The 26,998-nt window shown below is 40.2% G+C and overlaps 1 protein-coding gene across 5 annotated transcripts; it reads left to right on the top strand.

The window, feature by feature from the left end:
• On the top strand, window positions 1–26,539 carry LOC123980581 (microtubule-associated protein futsch-like). 5 transcript variants are annotated; one of them, XM_046065031.1, is made up of 32 exons: window positions 1–157; window positions 251–276; window positions 500–634; window positions 2,222–2,380; window positions 2,512–2,646; window positions 5,203–5,241; window positions 5,324–5,464; window positions 6,393–6,487; window positions 6,650–6,676; window positions 7,068–7,324; window positions 7,639–7,821; window positions 7,902–7,936; window positions 8,767–8,919; window positions 9,136–9,267; window positions 10,164–10,202; window positions 10,303–10,428; window positions 10,522–10,648; window positions 14,029–14,196; window positions 14,282–14,316; window positions 16,854–17,012; window positions 17,128–17,262; window positions 17,603–17,641; window positions 18,050–18,190; window positions 18,490–18,572; window positions 18,747–18,773; window positions 18,926–21,527; window positions 21,644–21,728; window positions 23,667–23,747; window positions 23,914–24,222; window positions 25,398–25,514; window positions 25,618–25,733; window positions 25,815–26,539. In XM_046065031.1, the coding sequence occupies exons 1-32, from the start codon at window positions 124–126 to the stop codon at window positions 25,848–25,850; spliced, it is 5,976 nt and encodes a 1,991-aa protein (XP_045920987.1). In that variant the 5' UTR covers window positions 1–123; the 3' UTR covers window positions 25,851–26,539. The 5 variants fall into 5 exon arrangements, with proteins under 5 accessions (XP_045920987.1, XP_045920986.1, XP_045920989.1 ...); XM_046065030.1 differs by having other exon boundaries at window positions 18,490–18,584; XM_046065033.1 differs by lacking the exon at window positions 5,203–5,241 and having other exon boundaries at window positions 18,490–18,584.
• Window positions 26,540–26,998: the final 459 nt, after the last annotated feature.

The following is a 26,998-nucleotide window of genomic DNA, read 5'->3' as shown; positions in this document are numbered from 1 at the left end:
GAGCCACACAGCTTCAGCCAAAGATGCATCTGTCCCAACTGAGCCACAGCTGTGGCAGTGAGAGAGCAGCAATTGGCAGCGTCCATTTCGTTTCCTGCAGTTACCCCTCTGACTTTTGGGGAGATGGTAGAAAAGCACCTGGACATAAATGTCATGAGTAAGAAATCCAAGAAAGACACTCTGTTTGTCTGTCACAAATATCTGCATGGCATCGTATTTTACTGTCTCTCTTATTTTCTTTGTCTCACAGAATGCTACAGGCACTTTTCATCTCAAGTAGGTTTCCTCAAATCACTTGTATGAAGTACTATGTGTAGTTTTAAAGATCAAGGTCTAGCTCCATTTTTGGTTTGATATTGTAAATAGTTATGGAGCATAATATAGTACTGTATTATAATATCTTCTAAATTCAGTTTTCTTAAACGGCTAAAAATCACAAATATATAAATATCTGTCTATCTGTCTATCTGTCTATCTGTCTGTCTGTCTGTCTGTACAGAAGCAGTTGCTCATAACTGGACTGCCGAGGTATCACGATGGCTGCTACACAGAGGATGAACTTGCAAAACTTCTCGTTCCATTTGGGTTTCAACATAAAGATGACACCATCTATGTTGTTCCTCAGATGTGCATGGTAGGCACCGTGTTATAAATCTGCACTTTTTTGGTTTATTTATCCCCAGTTCTTTGTGTTACTAACTTGTTGTTTTGATCATTCAGATGATAAGTTGGTCATTGGACTGATTTTTGATAGATTATATAAAATGCTATTGAAGACATATAAATCAGAATCAGCTTTATTGCCAGGTATGTGTACACGTACGAGGAATTTGACTCTGGATTGTACATTGCTCACGATGTGTTTACTCATACAAAAATACAAAATCACAATAATAACGTAAAAAATAAAATAAAAACAAGAACGATTACAATAGGGTTCCCAGCTGCTTTGCTGGAACTGGGAACCGTGATGGCTTGCATTCGCGGGTTCCCAGCCCACTCGGGCTTGGAACCCTAATCAGACAGACTTCAGTGTAGACAACACAAATATACACACTATGAACAAAAGCAATATAGAATCTGACAAATGCAGTGAGCAGAGTGCAAAGGATGCAAGAGTATGTACATGTCGGAGGTGGATGTGATATACAGTTACATATATATGCATACATGTACACAGTGCAATGAAGCATAGTGCAAAGGATGCTGGAATAAATAAGTATTTTGTGAAGGAGTAATGACTTGAGGTAGGTGGATTTGGTATATAGTATCTACAATATGACAATATAACAGTATGAACAACACTGAAATAGAGAATTGTGAATAAATAATAAGTGTTAACCAGTAAACAGGTGGCTGATTAGAGACAGAGTAACTGGGTTATTGCTACCAGAGGGGAGGAGCTGGAACAGGTTGTGTCCGGGGTGAGATGGATCTGCAGTGATGTTTCCTGCCCGTTTCCTGACTCTGGAAAATGTATAAGTCTGGATTAGTATTGCTGGAAAACGTTGATCTGGATATCCCTAATTATAACCAAAGTTAAAAAAACCCTGTTTGACTCCCCTGGTTTTCACAAGACAAAAAAAGTTCCTGAAACAGGAGGCAGTTATTTTTTCCTAAGCAGATTTGTAAAATTTCTTTAAGTAGCTCTCTGCTATTCACACTGTTAAGAAATAACCGTATCTGCCCAAGAAAATCTCACATTTCTACACACATGTTCAATCTGAATATGCCTGGAAAACACCACTTTTTGTTTATTTACAAAACATTCTGATCTATGATCTTCTGTTAAACCGACTGATGTTGCATCAGTGGGGCCCTTTGTTGGCAATGAAGAACTTTATTTGTTGTGTTTCCTGTAATTTATTAACCTTGATGGATGCAGTAGTTGTACTTTCTGTACTCTTATTTTTGTAACTTATTTCTGATGTGGTATTAATGCATGGGGTATGGCAACGCCCACTCTTTAAAAGTCTAACAAATTATCCAGTGACAATTGTACAACTGTTTTAGGTTGTTTTTTTCTTTGTCCATTTTGACTCTTGATGAAGACATAGCTGCATATTGCTGAAAATATGCACAGAGAACCCTGTTTTATATAATCTTCTGTGTTTTTGCTCATCTTAAATTCCAACCGACTTCAGCGTCACAATGTACCATGAAGTTCAATCAGCATCAATAAAAGAATTAAACTTTGAGCTTTGAACTTTGTCTTTTCCAGAAGGCCAGTGGTTCCATGTTCCCCATAATCATGTTGACCAGTTTACCAGAGGGGAACTACCAGCATGAAGACGTTGCCAAGCTGGTCTGGCGGTATTTCCCTAAACAGAACCTTCACTCCCTGGACTACAGCGTGATGGTCTTAACGCTGCAGAGGAGGGTAAGGAGTAGAAACTGCACACTGTTACAGCCACAAACATTAGTGTGATTACAATTTTATTAATTAAATGGAGCAGTTTTGTTTGAATTTAATAGTTTTGTCTTTCCTATCTTTCCTCCCTTCAACTCCAGGCCTTTGTGTTTTTTGCTGATTGGACAACATGCTGCAATTTTGTCCGAGATCACCTCAAAAAAACAGTTTTTATCAAAAACTACAACCCCTGTGTACACTTCGTCTTGCAACACATGAATCCCGAATCCAGTGAGGTATGAATCCCAAATCCAGTGAAGTATGGACACTAAAGGATCTGTGTCAGGATCAGGCTGAATCATAGACTGTATAAAACATGGACATAGTCTCTGTGACTTCACCCATAGGGGTTGAAAGAGCTATCGTGAAGCTTAGTGTTGCAGTTCCTGACTCCACCTATCTTCTTGCTAATCCAAAAATGGGCAAAGAGGTGGAGCTTGGTGGAGGACCTGAGACGGCACCCACCTGTCACTCAAAACAGCCACGTCCTTATTTATGCATAACTTTAACCCTTTCATATATTATAATTTAAATGAGGGAGTTAAATGAACATTTATGGAGCCAACTGCAGTTTTTGGCACCTCCATTTTGGCTTAATTTTTCATAGGGGTGGCGAAAAATAATCGATATAGCATAGTATCGCTATATTTTCCGTGGCAGTACTGTATTGATACATGGATGCCAAGCTCCCGCTTGGATGGGATAGAAAAATCACCTTTCAACCGTAGACAGAAATCAAGAGGTTTCTGATTAATAACAGATATACTAGTTGATGTTAGAGGAGAACGAGAGTTACATATGTAACTATGGTTTTATGAATTCTGGATGATCCGTCTCACGCACGCACAGGTAAAGTATTTAATATCAACAAAGTCACACATGTGACCTGGGATGATGCGGGGCGTCACTAGGGAGGATCTTTATTGTGACACTGGCCTGATGCAGCAAGCATCAAGTCTCAACACATCAGTGACTGACACAATGAGGGATGCTATAACTGGCTCCTCAGCCAGGATTGCGCCCAGTCCATAACTGCTGGCATTCTGCATGGAAGCCAAGGCCCTACCGTCAGTTGTGTGGTGAGAATAAGCTTTGGGATCGGGCCAATGCTGGCCAGCACTTGTGGGAGCTCCTCAATGAGTGGCTGGGATGGCGGCACAGAAAAACCAGCCTCAGGCGGGAGATGCCTAAAGAATGCACTCGCTGAGTGTACCTGCAGTTGGTGCCTCATCCAAGCCCAAGGGTGCCAGTGCCATACGGACCACTGGCTTAATTGTGGCATGGGCTGCCTCCGAGCCTGCTCTGGACCTGCTCCCTGTCTGATGGGAACAGTGATTTGAAGCATGGTTGGAAGCCGCTATTTCTCCCTGTCTGGGTCTATCCTCACATAACTGATTACAGGAAGCTCTCGTAGACAGGGCATCGTAATCCCATCCTTGTAGGCTTCTGGCTTGGCTGTCTACCCTGGTTGGGGCTCTCCTGCCTGGCTGAAGGTTAAGGAGCAAATTCTTAATCTCAGCAAATTCTGGGGCTAGTGTGTCTACTTTAGCTGCCAACCAATCCACTTTCTTGGCTTTTTTTCTAGCCGGGCACCTGTGGGCGGGCGTGATTATGCCTGCTCCGCACATGTGAAGACACACCAGATGAATGCAACTGGCTTTCAAGCTGCAGCCCTTCCAACTCAGCTTCAGTTCCCGTTGCATTAAACAGCAATTCATGCACTGACTTTCGGACAGACCTTCTCTCAATTGAGTAACACAGAGGCATGTGGGGCATTCGTCATGGCCATCAACAGCCAGCAGCAGAGCCATGGAGTAGCGACAAAAGTGTGTCCCTTACATGGTGGGACCCTGCATATCTATGTGTTCGGTTTTTTCCAGAAAAACAAAAAACTATTATTTGCAAACGAAAACACTCAAAATAAAACATCCGAGTGAGTTTCTGTTTTCTTAAATGAAAATAACAACCCCTTTTAATAATCAAAATAAATTTTAGCTATAAATAAAGTCACTTAGCCTACTGGGGAGCTGACGCTCAAAAATAAGAACGTAAGTTAATGTTTTGTCTTGACACGATTTAACGAGCGAAAGCACTTGTCGGGGAGCCTTTTAATAAACAACAACTAATAGGTAACAGTTTATCCACCACTAGTGTGAAACAAAATGTAACAACAAAAAGTTTAACAGAGACCTGAAAACAGGCTCCCCCCTCAAAAGAGCAACTTATTTTAACTTATGAAACACTTAACATGCCAGCCTAACTCCAGATCTGGAAAGACTAGCCTATGCGTAACTCGTGCTAAGAGTGCTGACGAAAATGGTGGTCTAACAGCATGTTAGAGCGCAGCTGGACATTTGTACGCCTCGTCGCAAGTGTATTGCTTACGGACATTGGTGTCTCACAGTGGATTCGAACCCGGGTCTCTCACACTCAAAGCATGTGTCTTATCCACTGCTCCATCCCTTTCTGCAGTTCAACCTGCATTCATGGATTAACTACGAGAAGAATGAAGGAACATTTTTCATGATGACGTAGGCTTATATAAACTACACCCTGCATCATCCCAGGACACATGTGACTTTGTTGATATTAAATGTTTGACCTAAGCCTGCGCGCGACAAATAACATCCAGTGTTAAGCACTGCCTCTGGTGGTCAGGAAGAATGACATGTAACTCCACATACAAGCACACAAACAGAAAAAAAAATGTTGGTGTGAAATACAAAATGTTAAAAATGCAGATATAATTTAAAATTTGTTTTGAAAATCTGTAACTTGTAATCTTTTTGCAGGAGATGATGTACAGAAGTTTGATTAAGTGGAGCAACGCTGTAAGTCATTAAACTTTTGTCAAGTGAAAGCAGCTATTTTTGGATCTCTGGTCCTTAAAACCTGCTATTTCTTGCTCTTCAGGGAGTTCCAGAGCTAAAGTCTCTGGAGGAGCGGTTGCTCTGTGTTGAGATTTCTGCAACATCTGTGGCCGTCGTCCGGACAGTGATGGAAGTGGTGGCTTCCATCGCACCCATTGTCAGCTTCCTTCCACTTGCTAACAGGGTACAAGAACACAAACACCTGCACTTTTCACATTTAAGTGTTGAGAGAACCACCATGTCACTGTATCTGCAGGTCTTAAAAAGTCTTAGACTTAGTCTTAGGCCTTAGAAGGTATTAAATTATCTTAAATTAAGTTTCCTTTCCTTCCATAGACAGTAACATTAGTTATAACTTTTTTGTGTATGGTTGTGGGATGTCAGGAAATGTTACAAAATAAAAAGTAGGATTGTGCTGCAGAAGGCTGTTCACTCCTCTTTGTGGAGTTTCAGTCAGCCACATCAGACCTGTCACAAACACTGTCACTGCTGCCAGCTGCAGTAGCTGGGAAGCACATCAACTCATAATGGGCAAGTATTATATACAAAGAAGTAACTCTTACTGCTTACTTCATTGTTAATCCATCCATTGGTTTCCTGTCGTTTATCCGACCTCAGGTCATGGATATTGAGTCGAGGTATTTCTAGTAATTATAGTTTTATTTTCCAACTGAAATATAAATATAGTTTTCTACAAAATGGTGTCCTTCATGACAAAAGAATGTAGAACGAAACGTTAATGTTGTCTAAACACATGCAGCCATACAAGAAATTTGTCTAGTAAGAAGTCGAAAACTGAAAAAGATTAGCTTTAAATCAAGAACTGTCTGACCAAAGAGCAAGAAAACAAATCTGACTAGACATTCGATCCCAGTTTTCGCTACTGGACAGCTTTTGATTCTTGCTGCTATGGACACATTTCGGTCGGTTCAAAGAAAGTGTTGAAATTTGATAACCAATCACAGTGATTGGTTTAAATATGCTGTAAATCACATCCTGCAAATTTAGTGATTCTTACGGAGATTCCTATGGTTTGTTGCTGCTTTCTCTCTGTTAGTTGCTTTTGTCTTCAACTCTCTCTCTCTTTGTCCATAACTGTCGTTCTACCTCAGATCTGCATTGAGATGGCTGACTCCAGCGGTGTAACGCAGGCAGTGGAGAAATACAACACTTTCTCCCCAGACTCTTTAAATAGGCTCACAGCTTGGTATGCATGCGCATTGTTAAGTGTATGAAATTGGGTTGAATTAGGTTGACAATTACTCACATTTGTCTTTCTGAAAGCTGGTAGCCTCTGCATGTATGTGCATTTTTTTTAACTCCCCATCGTCACACTAAACTGACCTACTCTTTCATATTCTCTCTCCAGGAGGAGTAAAGTTAAACGTTTTGAGACGTGAGTATACCACTTTGTAATTGATTCTTGTCAAATTAAGAGAGACATAACATGTTTTAGTTGCCAAAGAGTGACAAGAGTCATTGTGATGTGGTGGCCCCAGATCACATTTCATTGGATAGATTTATGTGTACATCCAGTTCAAGATGACTCATGAAAGATACTGTATGATTTTTAGAGCTGCAACAATTAGTCGATTAGTTGATCAACTGAAAATTCATCTGAAACTGTTTTTAAGCAGTTTAAGTCATTTTGTCAAGCAGAAATATCATAACAAAATTCTCAGGTTGCAGCTTCTCATATGTGAGGACATATTTTTTCAGTTTTAAACCATTGTAAACGGAAAATGCTTAATTTTCTTTTGACAATAATTTTCTTTTTATAATTTTAGTTTGAAGAGCCTAAAACAGCGCCTACAAGATTCAAGTGAGATCACAATTAACTTTGAACCAGACACCATCAGTGTTGCATCCAAGCCCCCAGCTGTGAAATACCAAACTCGTCCCTCTGAACTGTCGGATACTGGTTCACAAGCTGCCCTTCAAACCAGCGGCACTGGTGGATCCATCATTTCTGAGCCCATCACAGCAGGACCAAGTGCTACGGCCACAAGTGACGTAGCAGTGGAGGAGGACATTCGGTGCTCTAGTGAGTATTTGAAAATCATTGATTTCATATAACATGGTGTTTACATAGGGTTATTTTTAGTTCATCCAGCTAACCTGCAGGCCTATCATTACAAACAAGATGTTAAATCAAGTAACCATACTTCCGTAGTTCACCTCAACAAGTGTTTTTAGTTGAGAAGATATCTCAGAAATGTGTTTCAGACTTAGGTGTAAAATTATGTTTTGGCATCCACCTGGATTCAACAGATTGATGTAAAGGAGAAAGAGGGAGGCGGGTGATGATGATCTTTCAAAATACTGATATTAATGCTAATTTAATTTGATATTTTGAAGATCCTGTGACTGCAGTGCAGACACAAACAGATGCAGCTTCATCCAAAAATGCATCTGTCCCAGCTGAGCCCACAGCTGCAGCAATGATGGAACACCTTCCTGCAGTGCCCACGCCCTCATTTGAAGTTACCCCTCTGACTGTTGCGGAGATGGTAGAAAAGCCGCTGGACCCAAAGAAAATAGGTAAGAAAGAGACCAAGTTGGTCTATCAAAAATGTCTGCATGTAATCATAATTTTGATTTTATTTTTGTCTCTTTTACAGAGTGCCTCATGTATGATACCCAGCTCTCACGAAATGTAGGTCAAGTCACTTGTTTGTAGTTTAAATATATAAATGAAACTATTACAGAGGAGATTGTTTGTAACAATAGGACAAGACGTACTTCCATTTGTAATCAAATGATGCACAAATAAACCTTAGAATGGACTAAAATGTCTGTAATAAATGCTTAAGGAAAATAACGTACACAGGGCTCAAAGTCTCAAATATATTCTCTTGCCAGGTAGTGATGTTGGTTAAAAATGTTTTTGTACATGATTGCTGGCTTTTGGGAGACGTAACAGACTGATGAACTAATATTGGGATTGTTGAGACAGTGGATTTTACTACAGGAGGCTTTTTGATAAGGTGTCATGCAATTTCATTCAGCACCATCAGACCTGCTGCAAACACTGTCACTACTGCAGCGAGGAAGCTCATTATCTCATAGTGTCAGTTTTGCCATTAACTTAAATGAATACGTAATCAGTTAATCAATCCTTCCACTCAGGTCCAAGTCACATGAATGTAATAAATTATTGTTATATACTGCTGGAAGGAACTGAAAAATGAAATCATGAAATAAATAATTCCATGCCATATCTTTACTGCTGGTTTCCATCCCACTCTCATACTTTGGCCGGTATTAAAAAAGTTATATTTTACTTCAAACCCAAGCCATCTCAAACCCACACTGCAGAAACCCTGTTGTATTTTCATGATAATCAGTTGGTTGTAACTGTGTTGATATTAATCTACATTGAGCAAAGAGTTCACTTGTCTTAATCTTTCAATCTCAGTTAAATCATAAATCATAACTGTTCCTCATTATTATCCTCTCTCTCTTTCTTTTCTTAAAATTTAAAAGTGTCTTCAACTTGGACTAAGGCTGTTGCTCATAACCAGACTGCCGAGATATCACGATGCTCTCTACACAGAGGATGAATTTGTAAAACTGCTCAAGCCATTTGGGTTTGAACATAAAGATGACACCATCTATGTTGTTCCTCAGGACTGCATGGTAGGCACCATGTTATAAATCTGCATTGGTTTGGTTTTTTAATCCCATTTTTCTGTTGTTGCTTTTGAGCCTTTGATCTGAAGGACTGATTTCTTTTTTTACATTGTATAATTGTAATGCCATTTTTTTCAAACTTCCAAATGAGTTATACAACATTAAAAGATTTTAATTGTTAATCACACTCACCTGCGTTTTTGGTTTTGTTTTTTCTCTCAGGCTTTCGTCATGATGCCAACAGCAAAGAGTGCGTTCTACATAGCTGAATTCTCCATAAGGAAAGGCCTTTATTTTAAAGGGTCTAAACTTTGGTTCCAGGTTGTATCCAGCGGAGTACAAATGACACCACCGGTAAACATCAACAGTACACAGTTTTTATTTACAGAATGTTTTGTAGATGTTCAATTTATTCAAGACCCCAGAAAATAGAGAACTTAACATTTTCACAGATAAACATGCATCATTATTAGTAGGAGAAGATTGGCTAAAACATTTCACCCAGATTATAACTAAATATTTTAGTTTTTCTCCTGCAATGAGACGCTGTCCACAGTTTAAAGAGCTTGGGTCGCCTCCTGTCAGACAAAGCTTGGAAAAAAGAGCCCCCTCCATAGTTTACTTGCTTAGTTTTGCTCAATTTCTGGATGCCTATGGGATCATGCCTATGCAATTTGTCCCATAGACACTTAACAGTTAAGCCAAGTTATCCTCAAATTGTTGTTTGACCTAACTTCAGACTACACCAAATACTTCAAAAAAAGGTCTGGCTTAGGGCATTTATTAGTTTCTAACTGTGGGAAAGTAGGAACAGTAAAAAAATTCCCTGACACTGTCTGAACTCTCTCTTAAACCAAATCACACACATTTAGGCTATAGGATCTCCTTTTGATAAGTAGTGGACAATAGTGTAATATTACTTCACTCCCATTCACTGAGCCCCCTGGGGAGGCTCGCCTCTCACTTTGAAAACCTCTGTTTTAAAGTAATCAAGGTCCTCTGGTGAACTTTTTTGAAACTATAATAGTTATAATAGTTAAAACACAAAGTGTTGCTTGGAAAGATGTATTTTTGTTACCTGATCTTGACTCTATAATCAGATTGTGACCAGATTATAATATTTAAATTAAGTATAAATAAATAGACTTTTTTTAAAAAGAAAGTAGTCCAGACACATACGATGTGTGTACAAATACACATTTGTGGATCTTTGCATTTTAACACCGCTAACTCTGATGTTTCTGTTTTAGCTCGAGTTTTATAAATCACTGATGATGACGATGGATTCTGTAAGTAATACAAACACGCACACAATTCCTCATCAATTCTAAACTGCGTTAAATTTTGTTGGTAAAAGTAATCTATTTGATTTTTTTGTTCTTGATGCAGCTCTGGGTTGATGATGGAGTGAGAACAGTCTTCATCAAGAACGTAAAACAGAGTGAGACCAGGGACCTGAGGGAAGCTTTGAAAAAAGTCAGTTCTGTCAAGAACTACCTGCCTCTCCTCAACAAGGTAGAAATACAGATGTTCAAGTACAGGTGTTTAAGTGCCTTTAAGGACTTCCTGTTTACTTACCTGTAACGTATGTGTGTGCATGTGTTCCAGGTATTTGTGGAATTTGTGTTCAATCGTGATGCTGATCGGCTCGGAGTTTGGTACAGTCTCCTAAAACAAGCCCCTCGACACGAAGTCCAAAGGCTGACAAAGCCAAACACTGGTTATTCATCACTACGTAAGTTTGCTTTTAGGAAATAAAAAGAATGAACACATTGTAGATTTGGGTACCGAAACACGGTGCCAAAATGGAACCGATTCCTATATGACCGGTATCCACTGGACGAAATTAGAACGCAAACTTTGGCACTTCATTTCGGTACTACTTAAATGTGTCTATTGCAGTACCAAATGTAGTGTCCTTCAATGAAAGGCTACAAAACAACAGCCGGATGCGCTCGGTCTTCATTAATGCTGCAAGAATACAGGCTAATGTGACCCGCTATACACAATACGCTACATGAGCTACATGTGTTAACTTCTCTCGTTCTTCACCCTCCGTGTTAATACACACACACTCCCCCAGACTAACAACAACATCTATCCCTCTTAACTCTCTGCCAATCACAGGCAGGAAAATAAATTGACAGGCTTCTACACATATCACACATTCAGTGACCTGCTGGAAACACTGGAGGACACGGTAACTAGTTTTATTTAGTGTTAAATTATTGTTATTATTACATATTATGTGCATGCACAATTATTAGGCAAGGAAGTCATTATTTCTATGCACATTTTCCAACTCCAAACCATATACACTTGAATTGGAGTTAATCATTTCCAGTTATTTGTTTTTGTGTAATGAGGGAGGGTGGGCCGAAAGGGAATGACACCTTATATCAAGGTGTGCATGATTATTAGGAAGCTTCATTACTTCAGGTAAAATGGGCTAAAAAAGATTTAACTGACACTGAAAAGTCAAAAATTGTAAAATGCCTTTCAGACAGATGCAACACTCTTGAAATAGCTAAACCTTTAAGGCGTGACCACCGGACAATCAAATGTTTAGTTGTGAATAGTCAACTGGGGCATAAAAAGCTCATGGAGAAGAAAAGGTCCAAATTAACTGCAAAATACTTGATTAAATGTGAAGCTACCAGGAACCCATCATCCTCCAGTGCCGCCATATCACAGAACTGCAACCTACCTGGAGTGTCCAGAAGTACAAGGTGCCAAATGCTCAGTTGAAGCGTCAAGATTGTGCAAAAAGATACCTGAAGACAGATTTTTCAAAGCTTTTATGGACAGATGAGAGTGACTCTTGATGGACCAGATGGATGGGCCCGTGGCTGGATCACTGACGCAAGATGGAGGCGTGGTACTGGTATGGGCTGCTATCATGAAGAATGAGATAATTGGACCTGCAACTCCCAAACTTACTGCCAGTTTCTGGAAGATATCTTTCTTCAAGCAGTCATACAGGAAGAAGTCCTCAGCATTCAAGAAGGCCATGCTGTTTATACAGGTCAGTGATCCATCACATGCATCCAATTACTCCACTGCTTGGCTAGCCAGCAAGGGCCTTAAACATACCGGAAAAATGACCCGGCCCACATTCTCATCTGACTTGAATCCTACTGAGAACTTGTGGGCCCTTCTCAAACATCAGATTTACAGTCACGGAAGACAATGAACCCCTTTGAACAGAATTTTGGATGCTGTGGTTGGTGCTTCAGAGAAAGTTGATTATGAATGTCATGGCAGAAGATTGTTTCCTTTTACATTTAATCTTTTATGCATGATCTTTTATTGTTACTATTAATACTTCTATTATTATTATGTCTTATATGTATATGTTGTTTCTATCCTTAACCTTTCATTCTTCTATACTCCTTATGTTAGTCTGTCCACATTTACCAGGGTGTAGGTCAGAGCTATGAGATTGTTTTAGTGTTTTCCTTACTTGTTGTTCCTCTCCTCTCCGTGAATGTTCATTCAAGGCTGGGAGAGGATCTCTGTTCCCCAAAACATAGAAACCTAGACTGTATGATTATGCATCACTTTGCTCTGAACCAGACGCTCGAAGCTGCTCTTGGCGGCAGGTCTCTGGACAAATTGATTTTCTGTTGTTGTACTTCTCTGTTATTCTTTTTTTTAAATTAATAAATTCTTCAAAGACAACGGTTTGTCATAACTAAATTATTTGGTTAGTCCCTCACCAGCAATATACAATTTCCGCAAGAGTGAACAGATAAAGAAACTGACAGACTCCATGGATGGAAGGCTCGTAGCAGTTATTGAAAAGAAGTGCGGCTACATTGGTCACTAAATATATTGTAAGGCATTATTTAATTGTCATTTTGTATTGTTACACTTATTCTAAAAATTTTGAATAAATAAGTAATTTCATAGAAATCATTTTGGTAATTTAGTTGCCTAAAAATTCTGCACACTTATACATTCTCCTCAACAAGTGAAAACACTTTTCCTTAGATAAACATTCAGGTTTGAGGTTCAATAATATTTTGGACTGACAGTGAGCATTGTGTTTGTTCACCGATTAAATTAATCCTGAGGAATACAATTTGCCTAATAATTGTGCATGCAGTGTAGTTGGTTTAGGTGGCTTGGTTTATATATTGAGAATGTGTTATGTAGATTTGTTGTTTTGTATTTACTTATATTTATATTTAAGTAGGCTATACTTTAAACAGTTAACATATTGTTCAGTTTAAGGAACTTTAAATAAAAATATATTCATTTTAAAAAACCTTTTTTAATGTTGTCCACCACTGTTTATGTATCAGTTTAGGCACCAGAACTATTCTTTTTTTCAAATGATCCAAATCTGCATGTACCAATAAATCATCCACCCGCCTGAAGAAATTATTTTCTCAGATTTAAAAACCTGCTCCCACATGGACATTTCTTTCCACCTCAACTGGTCCCTGTAGGCAATTTTGCAGTTGAAATTATGAAGAAATGGTTCTTGTTAAATTAGTTGATGCAAGACGTTACTGGGAGTCCTGTCGGAGATAGGGAACAGAATTGGTAAGCTTTTATATATAATATTCTGTGTTGAAAAAATGTGGCTTACACATGTTTTCAGTTGTAACAGTTTTATAATCTCTGATTAACTTGATTACTAAGGACATATCACCCGTTGATATCACCACAGCCACACTAGACAGATACAATTGTATCATATTTTAGTTAAATTCGCCACAGTAACTGTGTTTATATTGTAATGATTTTGTGATATAGAGCGACTGTGGGCTACACATACATGAGTTAAATCCAGGAAGCTTATGTTGTTCTACCTGGTCTCATTACTGAATGTGCAACTAAAGAAAGTAAACTACAAAGTCTTGCTTAATGTTGTCTTTGTTCTGAACCATCTTAACCAGCATCAATAACTTGTTTGAGAAAAACAAACCAGTTATTGAATCTGATTAAAAGGTTAATTTAATGGAAAAACATAAATTAATAATTAGTATAAAATGAAATGACAAAACACTAACAAAAAATATTAAACAACAACCACTGTGTGCAACAGTTTTGTCACATTTCAAATATATTCAAACATGACACGTTGCTCGTCTTTTGTTGTTGCAGCACCAAGATTTCCTGAGAACGCTCTGCCTGACAGCAAGGACATTGTTGCTGGGGTGACTATCCCACCAATTAAAAATGTTCCACAGGGTAGCATTTCACCATTTTGGGTCACCTTAAAAACTCGGCCCTTCCTGTTCCCTACCATGTCTCCTTGGTTCATCATCCCAGGTAAGAGAACAGTTAATTGATCCTTTGTTTGATGCTGCCAGATTGACCATGTTAACTTTTGCCTGTGTTCATTTTTAATTCCAAGATTACCTGACAGTCAAAGGACAGGACGACATTGAGGTAAGATTTTTTACCATGACTTCACCCAATTTACTTGCTTTTATTTCAGTTCACAACGTATATCTAGGCTCCATGCGGAGCTACAGCTATTGAATCTATCAACACACCAAGAGCAAGGAAAGACATATTTAGAAATTCCAAAACCTACAATCACTAGCCAGCAACACTAAGAAAACAAAATAACTCCACATTGCATGAAACAGACAACAGGTGGGTGAAGAACCTGTCAGATAGGAAACTTGTTTTGGCCAAATGATTAAACTTTGCCATCATACCACAGCAGCTACCAATAGTTGATCTCAACTATTGCCCAAGCCCAACAGAAGGAACAAAAACATCTGAAGGATGCACGCATGTCCGAACTAGGGCTGTGTGCTCCGTCAGGTAACAGGTTTTAGGACCCAATAGCAAACACGGACTAGGCAGGATGATTCTTCAGGATTTATTAAAGAGTAACTTACAGATAAAGTCCAGGCACTCAACTTGAGGTGCTCTGAAACAAACAAGGGAATCCACAAAAACAAAGGTAATCAAATTGAGTAACAAAAAGTTCAAAACTAAATGAGCTAAAATCCAAGAAGAACACTATGGATGATGAGGAAAAGAAGAGTAAACGCAACAACATTGTGATTCAATCGATGTCCTAAGTATCAGAGAAACTCAACAAACACCACATCCCTGTATTTTGTAAATCCAAGAACCTACTAAGAAAGATACTGGTCCACCTGAAAGACCGTACACCCAAACATAAGAAAAGCAATCTAGTAAATGCTGTCCAATGCAGTGAGGAATGCTCAGACCTGCATACTGTACTGTAAACAAACAACCTCTACACAAACACATTGCTCAACACAGAAGGGGCCAACTCCTCAGGTCAAGACTCCGCAGTTTACTTACATCTGAAGGTTAAGGGGACGACAATGTGTATTTTGGACGTGGAGGATAGATGGCTTGAAGGAGGAGTCAAAGAAACCATTTACACCTGAGTGAAGAAACCATCTCTCAGCAGGGGAGGAGATTTGCGATACTACTTATCCAACACTTACAATGCTGTCCTTTCATCCCTTCCCAGGAAACTGAAAAAAACACATTTGTCAGTTTTGGATGGTTGTTCGGCATCAGGTGTCTCCAATGACCATAACCGCTTTCATCTGAACAGCCAGGAACCTTTTTATGTGGATGTCCATTCAGTGAATATTGTAGGGGGGAGGGTTAGGGGAAAATGCATTGTAGCAGAATGGTTCACTTTCTATTAGCATCAGAGGAAAATTTGAGCAAAGCCACCACCAGTCGGTCTTTGTTCTCCACAGTTTGCGTTCTGGGTGGCCAGCCATATCCTCTTGCACAACCTCAGAAACAGAACTTAATACTCTTAAAGGGGAGGAGGAAAAGTCCAAGTGGAGCCAGCCTTTTTAACACATCTTCACACATACAGTGGTGCTTGAAAGTTTGTCAACGCTTTACACTTTACACTAACTCAGATTTTACATCAGGTCAACCCAATTAAACAAATGAGACAAAAGTATTATGAGGGAAATGACCAATAATTCTTGTATCTGTTAGTGGTAAAAGTATGTGAACCTGCTTTCAGGATCTCAGAAAAAGAGTTGTTGATGCTCATCTGGCTGGAAAGACAGACTGTGGACAATTGGAGGAAATGAATGAATTTGGCCAACACTGATTACTCCAAGAGCAAGGCTTTTAATAGTACACAAGGTCACAAAGGAACCCACGGTTACTTCTAAGCAACTAAAGGCCTCTCACATTAGCTAATATTTATGTTCATTATGAGGAAACCACCAAACAACGCTGGTGTGCATGGCATGGTTGCTAATTAAAAGCCACTCCTTTCCAAAAGGAACATTGCTGGCCGCCTGCAGTTTGCACAAGATCACATGGAAAAGAAAAAAAGGACATTAGAAAAATGTTTTGTGGACGAATTAGACCAAAATAGAACTGGTTTAAATGAAAACCGTTATTTGTGCAGAAATATAGAAAATTCTAAAGGGCTCACAAACTTATACATATTTTAGAATACCCTTTTTGCTGTTGGAAAGGTAGCTAGTGTGCAATACAAGCAAAGATAACAAGGAAGCTCTGTTTTTGAGCAGCATCTAGAGCAAGCCCCCTGGCGACCCAAAGCCAGAGATTAGAAATCCAAGCTGTCATTCTTACTTTCCTCAGACTACATTACTGATGCAGGGAGAACCACTGCCAACTCCATTTTCTCGGTCAATATATCTCACTAAGGAATTAATGCTTAAATTGACTGGACATCCACATAAAGGTGCTGAATTTTCTGTCCAAAGAAATGTATTACTATTACACACATGTTCAACCATATATCTCCCAGGATATCGCTTACTTCTCGTTGACATTTATAAATTCTGATATAGGATCTTCTGTGTTTTTGTTCATCTGAAATTCCAATGTGAAATTTCAGTTCATATGAGTACATTGGTATATCAAAATGTACCATAAAGTAGAACGTCGACACAACATTTATACTGAAGGCTTTGAACGTTGTCTTTTTCTAGAAGGCCAGTGGTTCCAAGTTCCCCACAATCATGTTGACCGGTTTACCAGAGGAAAACTACCAGCACGAGGATGTGGCCAAGCTGGTATGGCGGTATTTCCCCAAGCAGAACCTTCGCTCCCTGTACTACAACGTGACGGTCTTATCGCTGCAGAGGAGGGTAAGGAGTAGAAACTGCACACTGTTACAGGCACATTTATTAAACATGTATTAGATGAAGCTGTGTTTGAAATAGAATGTTTTTCCTTTCCTATCTTTCCCCTGTTCACCCCCAGGCTTTTGTGTTTTTCGCTGATTGGACTACGTGCTGCAATTTTGCCCGAGATCACATCACAAATCCGGTTTCTGTCAAAGGCTCCAAGCTCAGTGTACACTTCGTCTTGCAACACATGAATCCTGCTTCCACTGAGGTATGGACACTAAAGCCCGGACAGGGTTCTGTGTCAGGATAAGGATGGGATAGAAAATTCACCTTTAGAAGCAGACAGGAATCTAGAGGTCTCTGTTTTTGTTAACAAATACTTAACATTACATGCCAACACTGCAATTTCTTTCTTCTTTAGACATTTCTGAAGGAAATAATAGCAGATATGCTGGTGTCCTTATTAGTACTTTACAGACAAGCACAGAAATACAAATATGTACGCACACAATTTGGGATATTTAGAGAAAATATGTTGGTACAAAATGTTAAAAATGCAGATATAATGAAACATTTTTTGACGATCCGTTACTTGTAATTTTTTGCAGGATATGATGTACAGAAGTCTGATGAAGTGGAGTAATGCTGTAAGTCATTAATACCTTATGTAAATCTTTTGTCAAGTGAAAGCATCTATCTTTGGATCTCTGAATCAAAAAAGCAAATGTAGTTAAAGCTGCGGTAGGAAATGTCAGAGAACAAACAAGAGACAACTACATTTGAAAGTATCCCTCCCTCCAAAGCCACATAATGTTAATGTCAAGCTCATATTCATTACCTTAAATAAAGTAACCCTATCGCCCAAGTATATTTGCTGCACCTTTATCAAGTGCAACACACAAGGAAGTATGAAATTTCCTGGTCACACAAAAAGGAAACATTAAATATTAAAATCAAACTCTCTGTCTGTGGGTTGTTATTATTTTGTTTTGGATTCATAGAATCAATACATGGATTATTCTGATCCTTAACACCTACTGTTTCTTGCTGTTCAGGGAGTTTCAGAGCCAATGTCTCTGGAGGAGCGGTTGCTCTGTGTGGAGATTTCTGAGACGTCTGGGGAAGTCATCAAGAAGGTCATGGATGTGGTGGATTCCATAGCGACCTTTGTCAGCTTCCTGCCACTCGCCAACAGGGTACAAAAACCCAAACCCCTGCAGATTTCACTTTTATGTGTTGTGAGAACCGTGATATCAGTGTATCCTGTTGGTGTTGAAAAGACTTGAAGCATTGAATTTAGTTTTCAAAAAAGTCCTTAGAATAAAGTCTTCACTTTCCTTCCATAGAGGTGGAGTTTCTTTCAGCACAGTCAGCTTGAAAATACTGTAACTTCACATACAAACATTCTTATTGTTTGTTGCTGCTCTGTCTCTGTTTGTTGCTTTTGTCACTGTCTTCAACTCTCTCTTTGTCTATGACTGTTGTTCTACCTCAGATCTGCATTGAGATGGCTGACTCCAGCGGGGTAGCAAAGGTGGTGAAGAAATACAACACTTTGTCACTAGACTCTTCTAAAAGGTGCACAACATGGTATGCATGCATCCTTGTTGTGTGTATGAAATGGGGTTGAATTAGTTTTATATTTACTCACTTTTCTTTGTGAAAGCTGGTAGCCTGTGTATGTGTATGGATGTTTTTTAATCTCCCATCGTCACACCTAAACTGACCTACTCCTTCTTATTCTCTCTCCAGGTGGAGTAAAGTTAAACATTTTGAGACGTGAGTATACCACTATTTAATTGATTGAACATATTTTAGTTGCCAAAGCGTGACAGTGATCAATGTGAGGACATATTTTTTAAGTTTTAAATCATTGTAAACTGAATATGATATACTTTCTACTGACAATCCTTTTCTGTTTTTAATTTTAGCCTGAAGAGTCTAAAACAGCGTCTACAAGATTCTAGTGAGATCACAATAAACTTTGAACCGGTCAGTCTTGAAGCCAAGTCCCCAGCTGTGAAATACCTAACTCAGCTTCATCCTCCTAAACTTTTGGATAGTGGGTCCCGAGCTGCCCTTCAAACCAGTGGCCCAGGTACACTGTCTGCTATCACTTTCCCTTCCTCGTTGGGCCAGAAAACACTACAGGAGAGGACTAAATCTCCAGCCAAAGCATCAAATACTGCATCTTCCAGTCGTAAAACCCACTCCCCCTTAGCTGGAAGTAAAACAGAAAATAAAACAGCAGCAGCAATTGTCAATGGATCAATGGAAACTCATCTGGAGCCTCTTAGAGAAGAACCACAAGACACAGAGAGCGCAGTGGCAAAGTCTGACCACAAAGTGTCAGCAGAGGGCATTGCTGCAAAAACTGGTGAGTCACAGACAAAAATAGAATCATCATCAGAGATGCGTCCACCTCCACAGGGACATGAGGTAGAGTTGAGCCAAGCCCAGAGTCTGGATGCTGATTGTAATGTGAACACTCTCAAAGACCAGAAGACAAGGAAACAGGAAGGGAAAGAAGATGTTGACAAACATTCAGAGGTGGAGGAGGACGACAGAGAAAATTACCAAATCCTTGATTCACTCGATGATCAAACAGATGAACAGATGGATGATGGGGACCAACATGGCAGCTCTGAAACCCAGCTAACTGGACCTGAGGGAAGCCAGACTTTGCATGAGGAAAAAGGCATATTCCACTTAGAGGAGGACAGTGAAATGGAAACGACCAGATCTTTACAAGTGCTAGACAGTGTTACTGAAGACCAAGCAGCTGCAGGTCAAGAGGACAGTCACCTGGTCCAAGATGACGGTTCAGTAAAACAACTGTCTGAGGAAGATGCAAATCCAGTAGTCGACAAATCTGATGATGCCGTTAAAGATGCAGTTGGTAAAGAGACAGATAACAAAGAACAATTCCAAGTGTTAGTTACAGGTAGCAAACAAGGTCCAAAGGGAGATGGGAAGAAGAAAGAACAAAAAGAGGAAGAGGTCAAAGTTAAAACACTTTCAGCAGAATCCTCTAAAACCTCCAAAGATGTGGAAAATCCTGATGGCCGAATCCCAAATGAAGACCAGCTTCTTCAAGAATGCGACAGCAAAGACAATTTAAAAGGCCCTGCCAGTGATGTTACTGAAGAAGAAACCTTTGAGATGTTGGATTCAATTAATGATCAAACTGCTACAGAAGACGACAAACTTGAAGATCCCAGTGAGCAGATACCTAAAGAAGACACTGGGCCCATAGAGGAAGACACATATCAGGTAATTGATTCGGTGGAAGATCAGCCGATAACTAGAGAGGTCGAGTCAGAGATTGACAACAAGGCAAAAAGCACCAAGAAAGAGGAAGCAACTTCTAGAAAAGATGAGAGACCATCAAAGAGGAGTGGCCCTGCAACCTCTGCGTCCAAAAGTGAAGAAAAAGAGAAATCTCCAAAGAAACAGCACAGGACGGTTAAAAAATATGAGACACGATCTAAGATGGACACCACTGCAGTGATTTCTAAAACAGGCAAAGAGGACACTGAGGAGATGATTCATGAGAACCAGCTAGATTCTGTTGTCACCAAACAGGTTCAAGATGCTACCGCCACAGAAAGGTCTGGTAGAAGAAGGAGTGCAAGAGGGAAAAAAGAGGAAAGAATTACATTGAATCTCACAGAATCATCTCCTAAGCCAAAGGAGGTTACATACAGGATTTTAAACTCTGTGGAGGACGAGACTGCTGATGATAAACTGACGATCACGACAAGATCCACTAGAGGAAAAAGGGAAAGAACAACTAATAAAGATTCTTCGAAAGAGAAAACACAAAAAGAGGACACGCCAATGAGAAGGAGGCACACTCCTGCCAGAGAGTCACTGGAACGAAACAGGGAAAAAACACCAAAGAGAGAGTCGAAAGTTCCTCCAGAAGAGAGCACACCAACAAAGAAGGGCATTGTTGCAAGAGAGGTAACTGGGGATGACGCTACCTGTGAATTATCCTCTATGGAGAACGAGGTTGTTAGGGTTGAATGGCCCACCACGGGAGGAAAGAGAAAGAGGGGAAGACCAAAGAAAGCTCCTCCAAAAGAGAGCAGACCAACAAAGAATAAGAACATTGCTGCAAGAGAAATAAGTGAAGCGACCTATGAAATATCTCCTATGGAGAATGAAGCTGTTAAGATTGATCAGCCCGCTACAGGAGGCAAAGGAAAAAGGGGAAGACCAAAGAAAGAGGAGAAAGTCCCTGCCAGGACAAGAAGTACAAAGGAAAGAGGGAGGGAAAATATTGAGAAGGTGGAGGTAGATGCCCAGGAGCTGGTGACTCTGGATGAAGTGGGGGCAGATGGAGCTGGAGAGGAAAGAGTGGCGGAGAGCCGAGAGGGGGACAGGGCGGTCACGGAGGGAGAGCCACAAGCACTCGTCACTCTGGATGAGTTCGTAGAAGAGGAGGAGGAGGGGAAGGCCGAGCAAAGCACGGTGGAGATCCACCCACTCAGCCAGGAGGATGAACCAGTGGACTCCTTTAAACCAGAGGTAAAGGTTAAGATCTGAACACATACGAGTTTTATTTTTTTTATTACGGTATTCTAATTATGGTGAAGCACTGGGAAACACAAGAAAACACAAACATCTCTTTCTTCTGTTTTTAGACTTTGATGCGTTTAGATGAAGCAGACAGTGATGAGGAAAAGAAAACATCAAGATCTGTCAAATGCAAACAAGACGTTGGCACAGGTGTGTGTTATTCCGTTATATACTACTGTGTACTTATTTTATTATGATTATCTCCATTGAACAAATCTTGTGATTTTAAATCAGGACTTTCTTCAAGGCAGACATTTTGTCTTGTGAAAGCAGGAAAAGCACGTGTAAATACTAATATTAACAATAACTACATACCATTAGTATGTACTGTATGTCAGTAAGCACAGTAAGTTATTGATACCAAAGCCCTGGAGCTGGCTCACCTAAATGAAGTGCAGCCATCATTATTATTCATCCCACCTAAGCTTTTCCTGCTTTGACAAGTCAATGTTTCTGCTGTGAAAATAATAAAAAATAATAATAATAAATTAGATTTTATAGCGCTTTTCTAAATGGTGAAAGATAAAAATAATTAGTTAAGAAAGAAAATGAAATGAAGGTTGTTTAAGGCTTTGTAGTTGATGAGTAGAAATTTAAACTGGATCCTGTAATTAACCAGGAGACATTGAAGGTACAGGGGTGGTGTGGTCTCTGCGATGGATGCAGGTGAGCATGCGGGCAGCGAAGTTCTGGACGTACCTGTGGTTTATTGAGGATTTTGTTAGGTGAACCGTAGAGGATGCAGTTGCAAGTCTGGAAGTGATGAGGGCACCGATGAGTGTACAGCAGTAAAGGACAAGGGGGGCTGGAAGTGGATGATGTTCTTGAGGTGAAGGAAGGCAACCTGGCTGACGTCGGGCAAGAACGAGTCAAAGATGATAGCAAGGGACCTTGGTGGAGGGGATGACAATGGGGATGTTGGTGTCTGTCAGAGAGGTAGGAGTTGAGCCAGGAAAGGGCAGTGCCGGTTATGTAAAGGGAGTCCTGAAGGCGTCTGAGAAGGACGGATTGGTTGATGGTGTCTTAGGTTGAGGAGGATAAGGATGGTGAGGAACCCAAAGTCAGCAGAGAGAAATATGTGATTGGTGATTTTAAGAAGGGCAGTTTCAGTGCTGTGTTTGGAGCGGAAGCCTGATTGGAAAGTTTCAGGTTATTGGAGACGAGGTGGGATTTGAATTGAGCAGCGACAACTCACTCAGGATTTTGGACAGAAAAGGAAGGTTGGAGAAGATTTGCTCGAGACTGGGTTTTTTTTAGTATTGGGGTGATATCAAGGAGCTTGAGGGTGGGGGGGACGAGGCCAATGGACAAGGAGGCGTTGATTACATTGGTAACGAGTGTGGGTAGGCGGGCCTTGACTAGAGAGGAGGGGATAGGGTCAAGGGCCCCGGTTGAGGACTTCATGCTGGTGATTATGGTGGATAGGTCGGTTTCAGAGATTTCAGTAAAGGAGGGCAGGGTGGGACTAAAACTTTCTTGGCTTCTGAGGCTCTCATTCACACTGCTCCCTCATCCATCCAGATCATTCAATGGTTGCCTTGATTAGCATGCGGTTGCCTTGATTAGCATGCGTACAGAGAGAAAATGGGCTTCAAAAAGCGTCAGTTTAGCTGGAAATTTACAGCGTAAGTTGAATGAATAGAGACTGCATCTCTGCAGCTTAAGAATTTAATAAAGCAGAGCTTACCGTGTGTAAACCCCCCCCGCAATCGCTGCGCACAAAAACACAAAGTTATAGGCAGGACTTGACGATTCTGATTCAACTATGTAAATCCTTAGTCACGTTTTAATCTTTTAAGCTGACTGGGCTTGAGGCAAATGACAAATGCTTTCTGTGTTGTCTCGATCAAAGCTCATGCTTGGATATCATGTAAGCTAAAGTGATAACTGTAAATGCATTTATAAAATTTACTGTCCACTATACCCTCCAAAGTAAGAGGCCCCCCCTTAACCTGGGTGTGAAAAAAATGTTTTGCCTTCCATGTATATAAAGTATTTCTACAGGAAATTGTTTGTAAACAACTTTTGTTAATGTTAATCTAAAACTGTCGTTTTGATTTTTGTATTTTGTTAACTTTGTGACTGTAGACGAGGGGGCACAGGAGGAGGAAAAAGTGACAACGCCAAGGACAAGAGGCCGACCCAAGAAGAGAAGCAGACAGACCCCCAGTAATGCACACATCTTTTGTACAATCATGTCATTACCCGAAAGATGATCTCTGGAGCACAATGATGGGGCTCTAAAACATGAAACCTAATTAAGAGTAATTAAAATTATGATTATGCAGTTTCCTTATCATTGTTCGCTCAACCAATTCATTGTCTTTTACCACAGAGAGAAAATCTACCAGAGAGAAAAAAGTGGGCACAAAAGATGACAGAGAAGAAGGAAAGGAACCAGCTGATGTATTGCCTTCCACGTCACTTGACGCCTCGTCATCATTGGACAAAGACCTGTCTACATTGTTGGGCGATGGCCAGCCGGAGAGCCGGAAGGCAGAGGCAGAGGTGGAAGCAGCAGGCCAAGCCGACGTTGATGCTGCCTCTGCTGGGTATGAGCCACCGCTGGAACACCCTAAGAACCAGACACTGGAGCAATGTGTGGAGGAGGAGAAGAAAGGGAGGAGCAGGACCGACATTAAAGGTACAGAGAGCCGAAAGAAGAATAGGCTGAGGCCATTTCCACACTAACAGAAATGTTATCTTCAGTTTTAGCATACAGTACCAGCCACACTGAGCTGGTATTGTGGACCTACAAAAGTGCGTTTTCTGAAAATTCTACTAAGTACTAGGGGTGTAACGGTACACAAAATTTGCGGTTCAGTTTGTATATATGTGTGGTTTTGGGCTTGCGGTTTGGCCCAACATTTATTTTGAAAAATGTTAATATTCAACAGGAGCTCATTGGCCACAATTCTTACTGTTACAGTGAAGGCACTCAAATACTGGCATATTTCAGTAATGCTCCATCATAAGTTATAATAATATAATTCCTGAACAACAGCAGCTTGTGCTTGTTTATACAGGGCAGCTCAACAGACTGACTAAAATGCATAACGGAAGACACATTGTAGCACAGACCAAGAGCAGAGAGAGAGGGAGACAGCAATGTAACCCGCTATGTTTTCTGTCCTGACCTCACACCCTGCACACTGCCCAAAGGTTTTCACCCAGAAATGTCCTCAACACACAAAATAAGCAGAAAACACAGGCAGAAAGTAGGGTCTTTGCAGAAACCACCACACACGGGCTTGAAATAATTCACTTTATATGTAAAAAAGTTTCAATGTTTGTAATTCAATTACAGGATAAAATTAACTTGAATTTTTTTAGATGGAGGGATTTTGTAGGCATATCGTCATGTGTATGGATAAACACTTATACCAAACAGGTGCTTATGATCACCAATTCAATATGTAGGTTGAAACACAATCATTAACTGAAACAGAAACAGCTGTGTAGGAGGAATACAACTGGTAGAGAAACAACAAAACTTCGCTAACAAGGTGAGGTTGCTGAACACAGTTTACTGTCAAATGTCATATACCATGGCCAAATTTGAAGGCAGAAGGCAGTTTGTTCGCTGAAGGGCTGGAGAGCGGTACAAGAATGCGCAGTGAAGCATGGAGGATGTTCCTTGCAAGTTTGGGTAAACAGATGTCGGGCGTTTCATCAGTGCTGAGAAGCACAGGCAGATGCTTATTCATCATGCAATACCATCAGGGAGGAATCTGATTGGATGTTATGGCCCCCACAGAACTCTGATCATCAAGTCTGCCGTGGCTTATATGATTTACAGATTGTTCTTTCCTTCTTCAGTTGTTAGTAAGCAGAGGGGGGAGCTTGTTGCACCTGAAGCAAAGCGATCTCGTTCTCGGCCTCCTTGTGTCTCTGCCGACTTCAAACTGCCGGCATTTAAACCCAACAACCCCCTCGGTGAGAGACACACACAAACACACACAGCGCTCACACAACAGGAGACGCAAATGTTTTGTCACAGTTTTTCCTTCTGTTTCTCTTTCACCGTCTCCCTCTTCAGGTCAGGAGTTCATGGTCCCCAAATCAGGTTTTTTCTGTAATCTCTGCTCTGTTTTCTACGAGAGCACCGCCATGGACCTCCACTGCACCAGCCGGACACATTACGACAACCTTCAGGTACACACAAACACATACACAAAATGAAACAACCCCAAACACACACTTGGACTTACATTGTTCACCCAATTCTCCTTTCAGAAACATTACCAGAAGCTTCAACAGAAACCAACTTGAAGTTCAACACAAAGTTTTCAAGGTTCTGTTTCCGATTGGTTCCAACTTCAACTACTTATTTATTTATGTATTGTTTGTTAAAAATGTAAAAAAGCTGAAGCCAGTTGGAGGTAAGTTGCATCAGCTGGCGAAAAAAGGAAACATGAACTGAGTTTTATCATGAAGTCAGTAAGTCACATATAAGAGTTCAGGGGTCGTATTCTGTAATGGCCCATGGTTACCAAGCAGTTAGGATAGGATCTACCGGTTAAGAACTTTCTGTAATACGGCGAGGAAATCTGCTCAGGAGGGCGTGGTTCCTCCAGATCAAACTCAGTTCAAGCTTTCAGAGTTATAAAGTTTTATCACATTTCTACTTTTTGGAGAAAGATGGCAAAAAAGGATTCAATCGGAGTGAGAGAAAATATGTTGTCTTAATAACAGTAGTTATAGTTTGTGTTGCAAATGCCCTTAACTGTCAGATTAGCTGTCTCAGCTTGAAGTGAACTAAGCCCATGTCACAGTCAGACAAACACTAGCAAGCATTTTGTATCTCAATGACAATATGAACACATTTTCTCATTGCTTTTACTTTTTGGAGAGAATCTTTTATGTGAAAAATAATTTACATAACTGTTATAGTCAGTATGAGTCAGAGATTATATTATGGGATGTTTTTTGTGTTTATTTAATAAATATCATACAATGTATGTTTTCTTTTGTAAAAATAATTATGTGTTTACTAGGGGAACATTTTATGATTTTGACATGTAAAGACTGAGCTGTTATTTAACAAGGATCATGTCATTTTGGCTATTTTGGGGCGCTCATGTCACAATCATTTATCACCACTGGTTACCCACACAAAGCACAGTTTATCGTTTTGAAACAGAACTTGGAATAGATACGCAAGGAACGTCTTTATTAGCGTTTTTATTATTAAGGGGAAAAAATCCAAACCTCAAAGCGGCAGTAGAACGGGTTCAGCTCATTTGCCAGGCGAGAGTCATTGATGGAGTGGAGGACTTTGGGTTTGTAGTTTGTGATCTGTCTGAATCCCCTCCAGACAGAAGTGGCGTCGTTTGCAGAGAACTGGTTCTGTAGCCTCTCTGAGTACAGTCGTTTAGCTTCTCGCACCTCCTTGCTAAACCTGTACTTTAACGCCCTGC

This window comes from Micropterus dolomieu, linkage group LG12 (assembly GCF_021292245.1).
Source record: "Micropterus dolomieu isolate WLL.071019.BEF.003 ecotype Adirondacks linkage group LG12, ASM2129224v1, whole genome shotgun sequence".
NCBI classification, from domain to species: Eukaryota; Metazoa; Chordata; class Actinopteri; order Centrarchiformes; family Centrarchidae; genus Micropterus; species Micropterus dolomieu.
The sequence above is the reverse complement of the archived record's forward strand: the minus strand, read 5'-3'. Positions and strand labels throughout refer to the sequence as shown.

Coding starts and splice junctions, on each gene's coding strand:
- LOC123980581 (XM_046065030.1), top strand. CDS start 124: ATGGTAGAAAAGCACCTGGACATAAATGTCATGA. Junction 277..499: donor ACAGGCACTTTTCATCTCAA/GTAGGTTTCCTC, acceptor CTGTCTGTACAG/AAGCAGTTGCTCATAACTGG. Junction 24,223..25,397: donor GAGCAGGACCGACATTAAAG/GTACAGAGAGCC, acceptor TTCCTTCTTCAG/TTGTTAGTAAGCAGAGGGGG.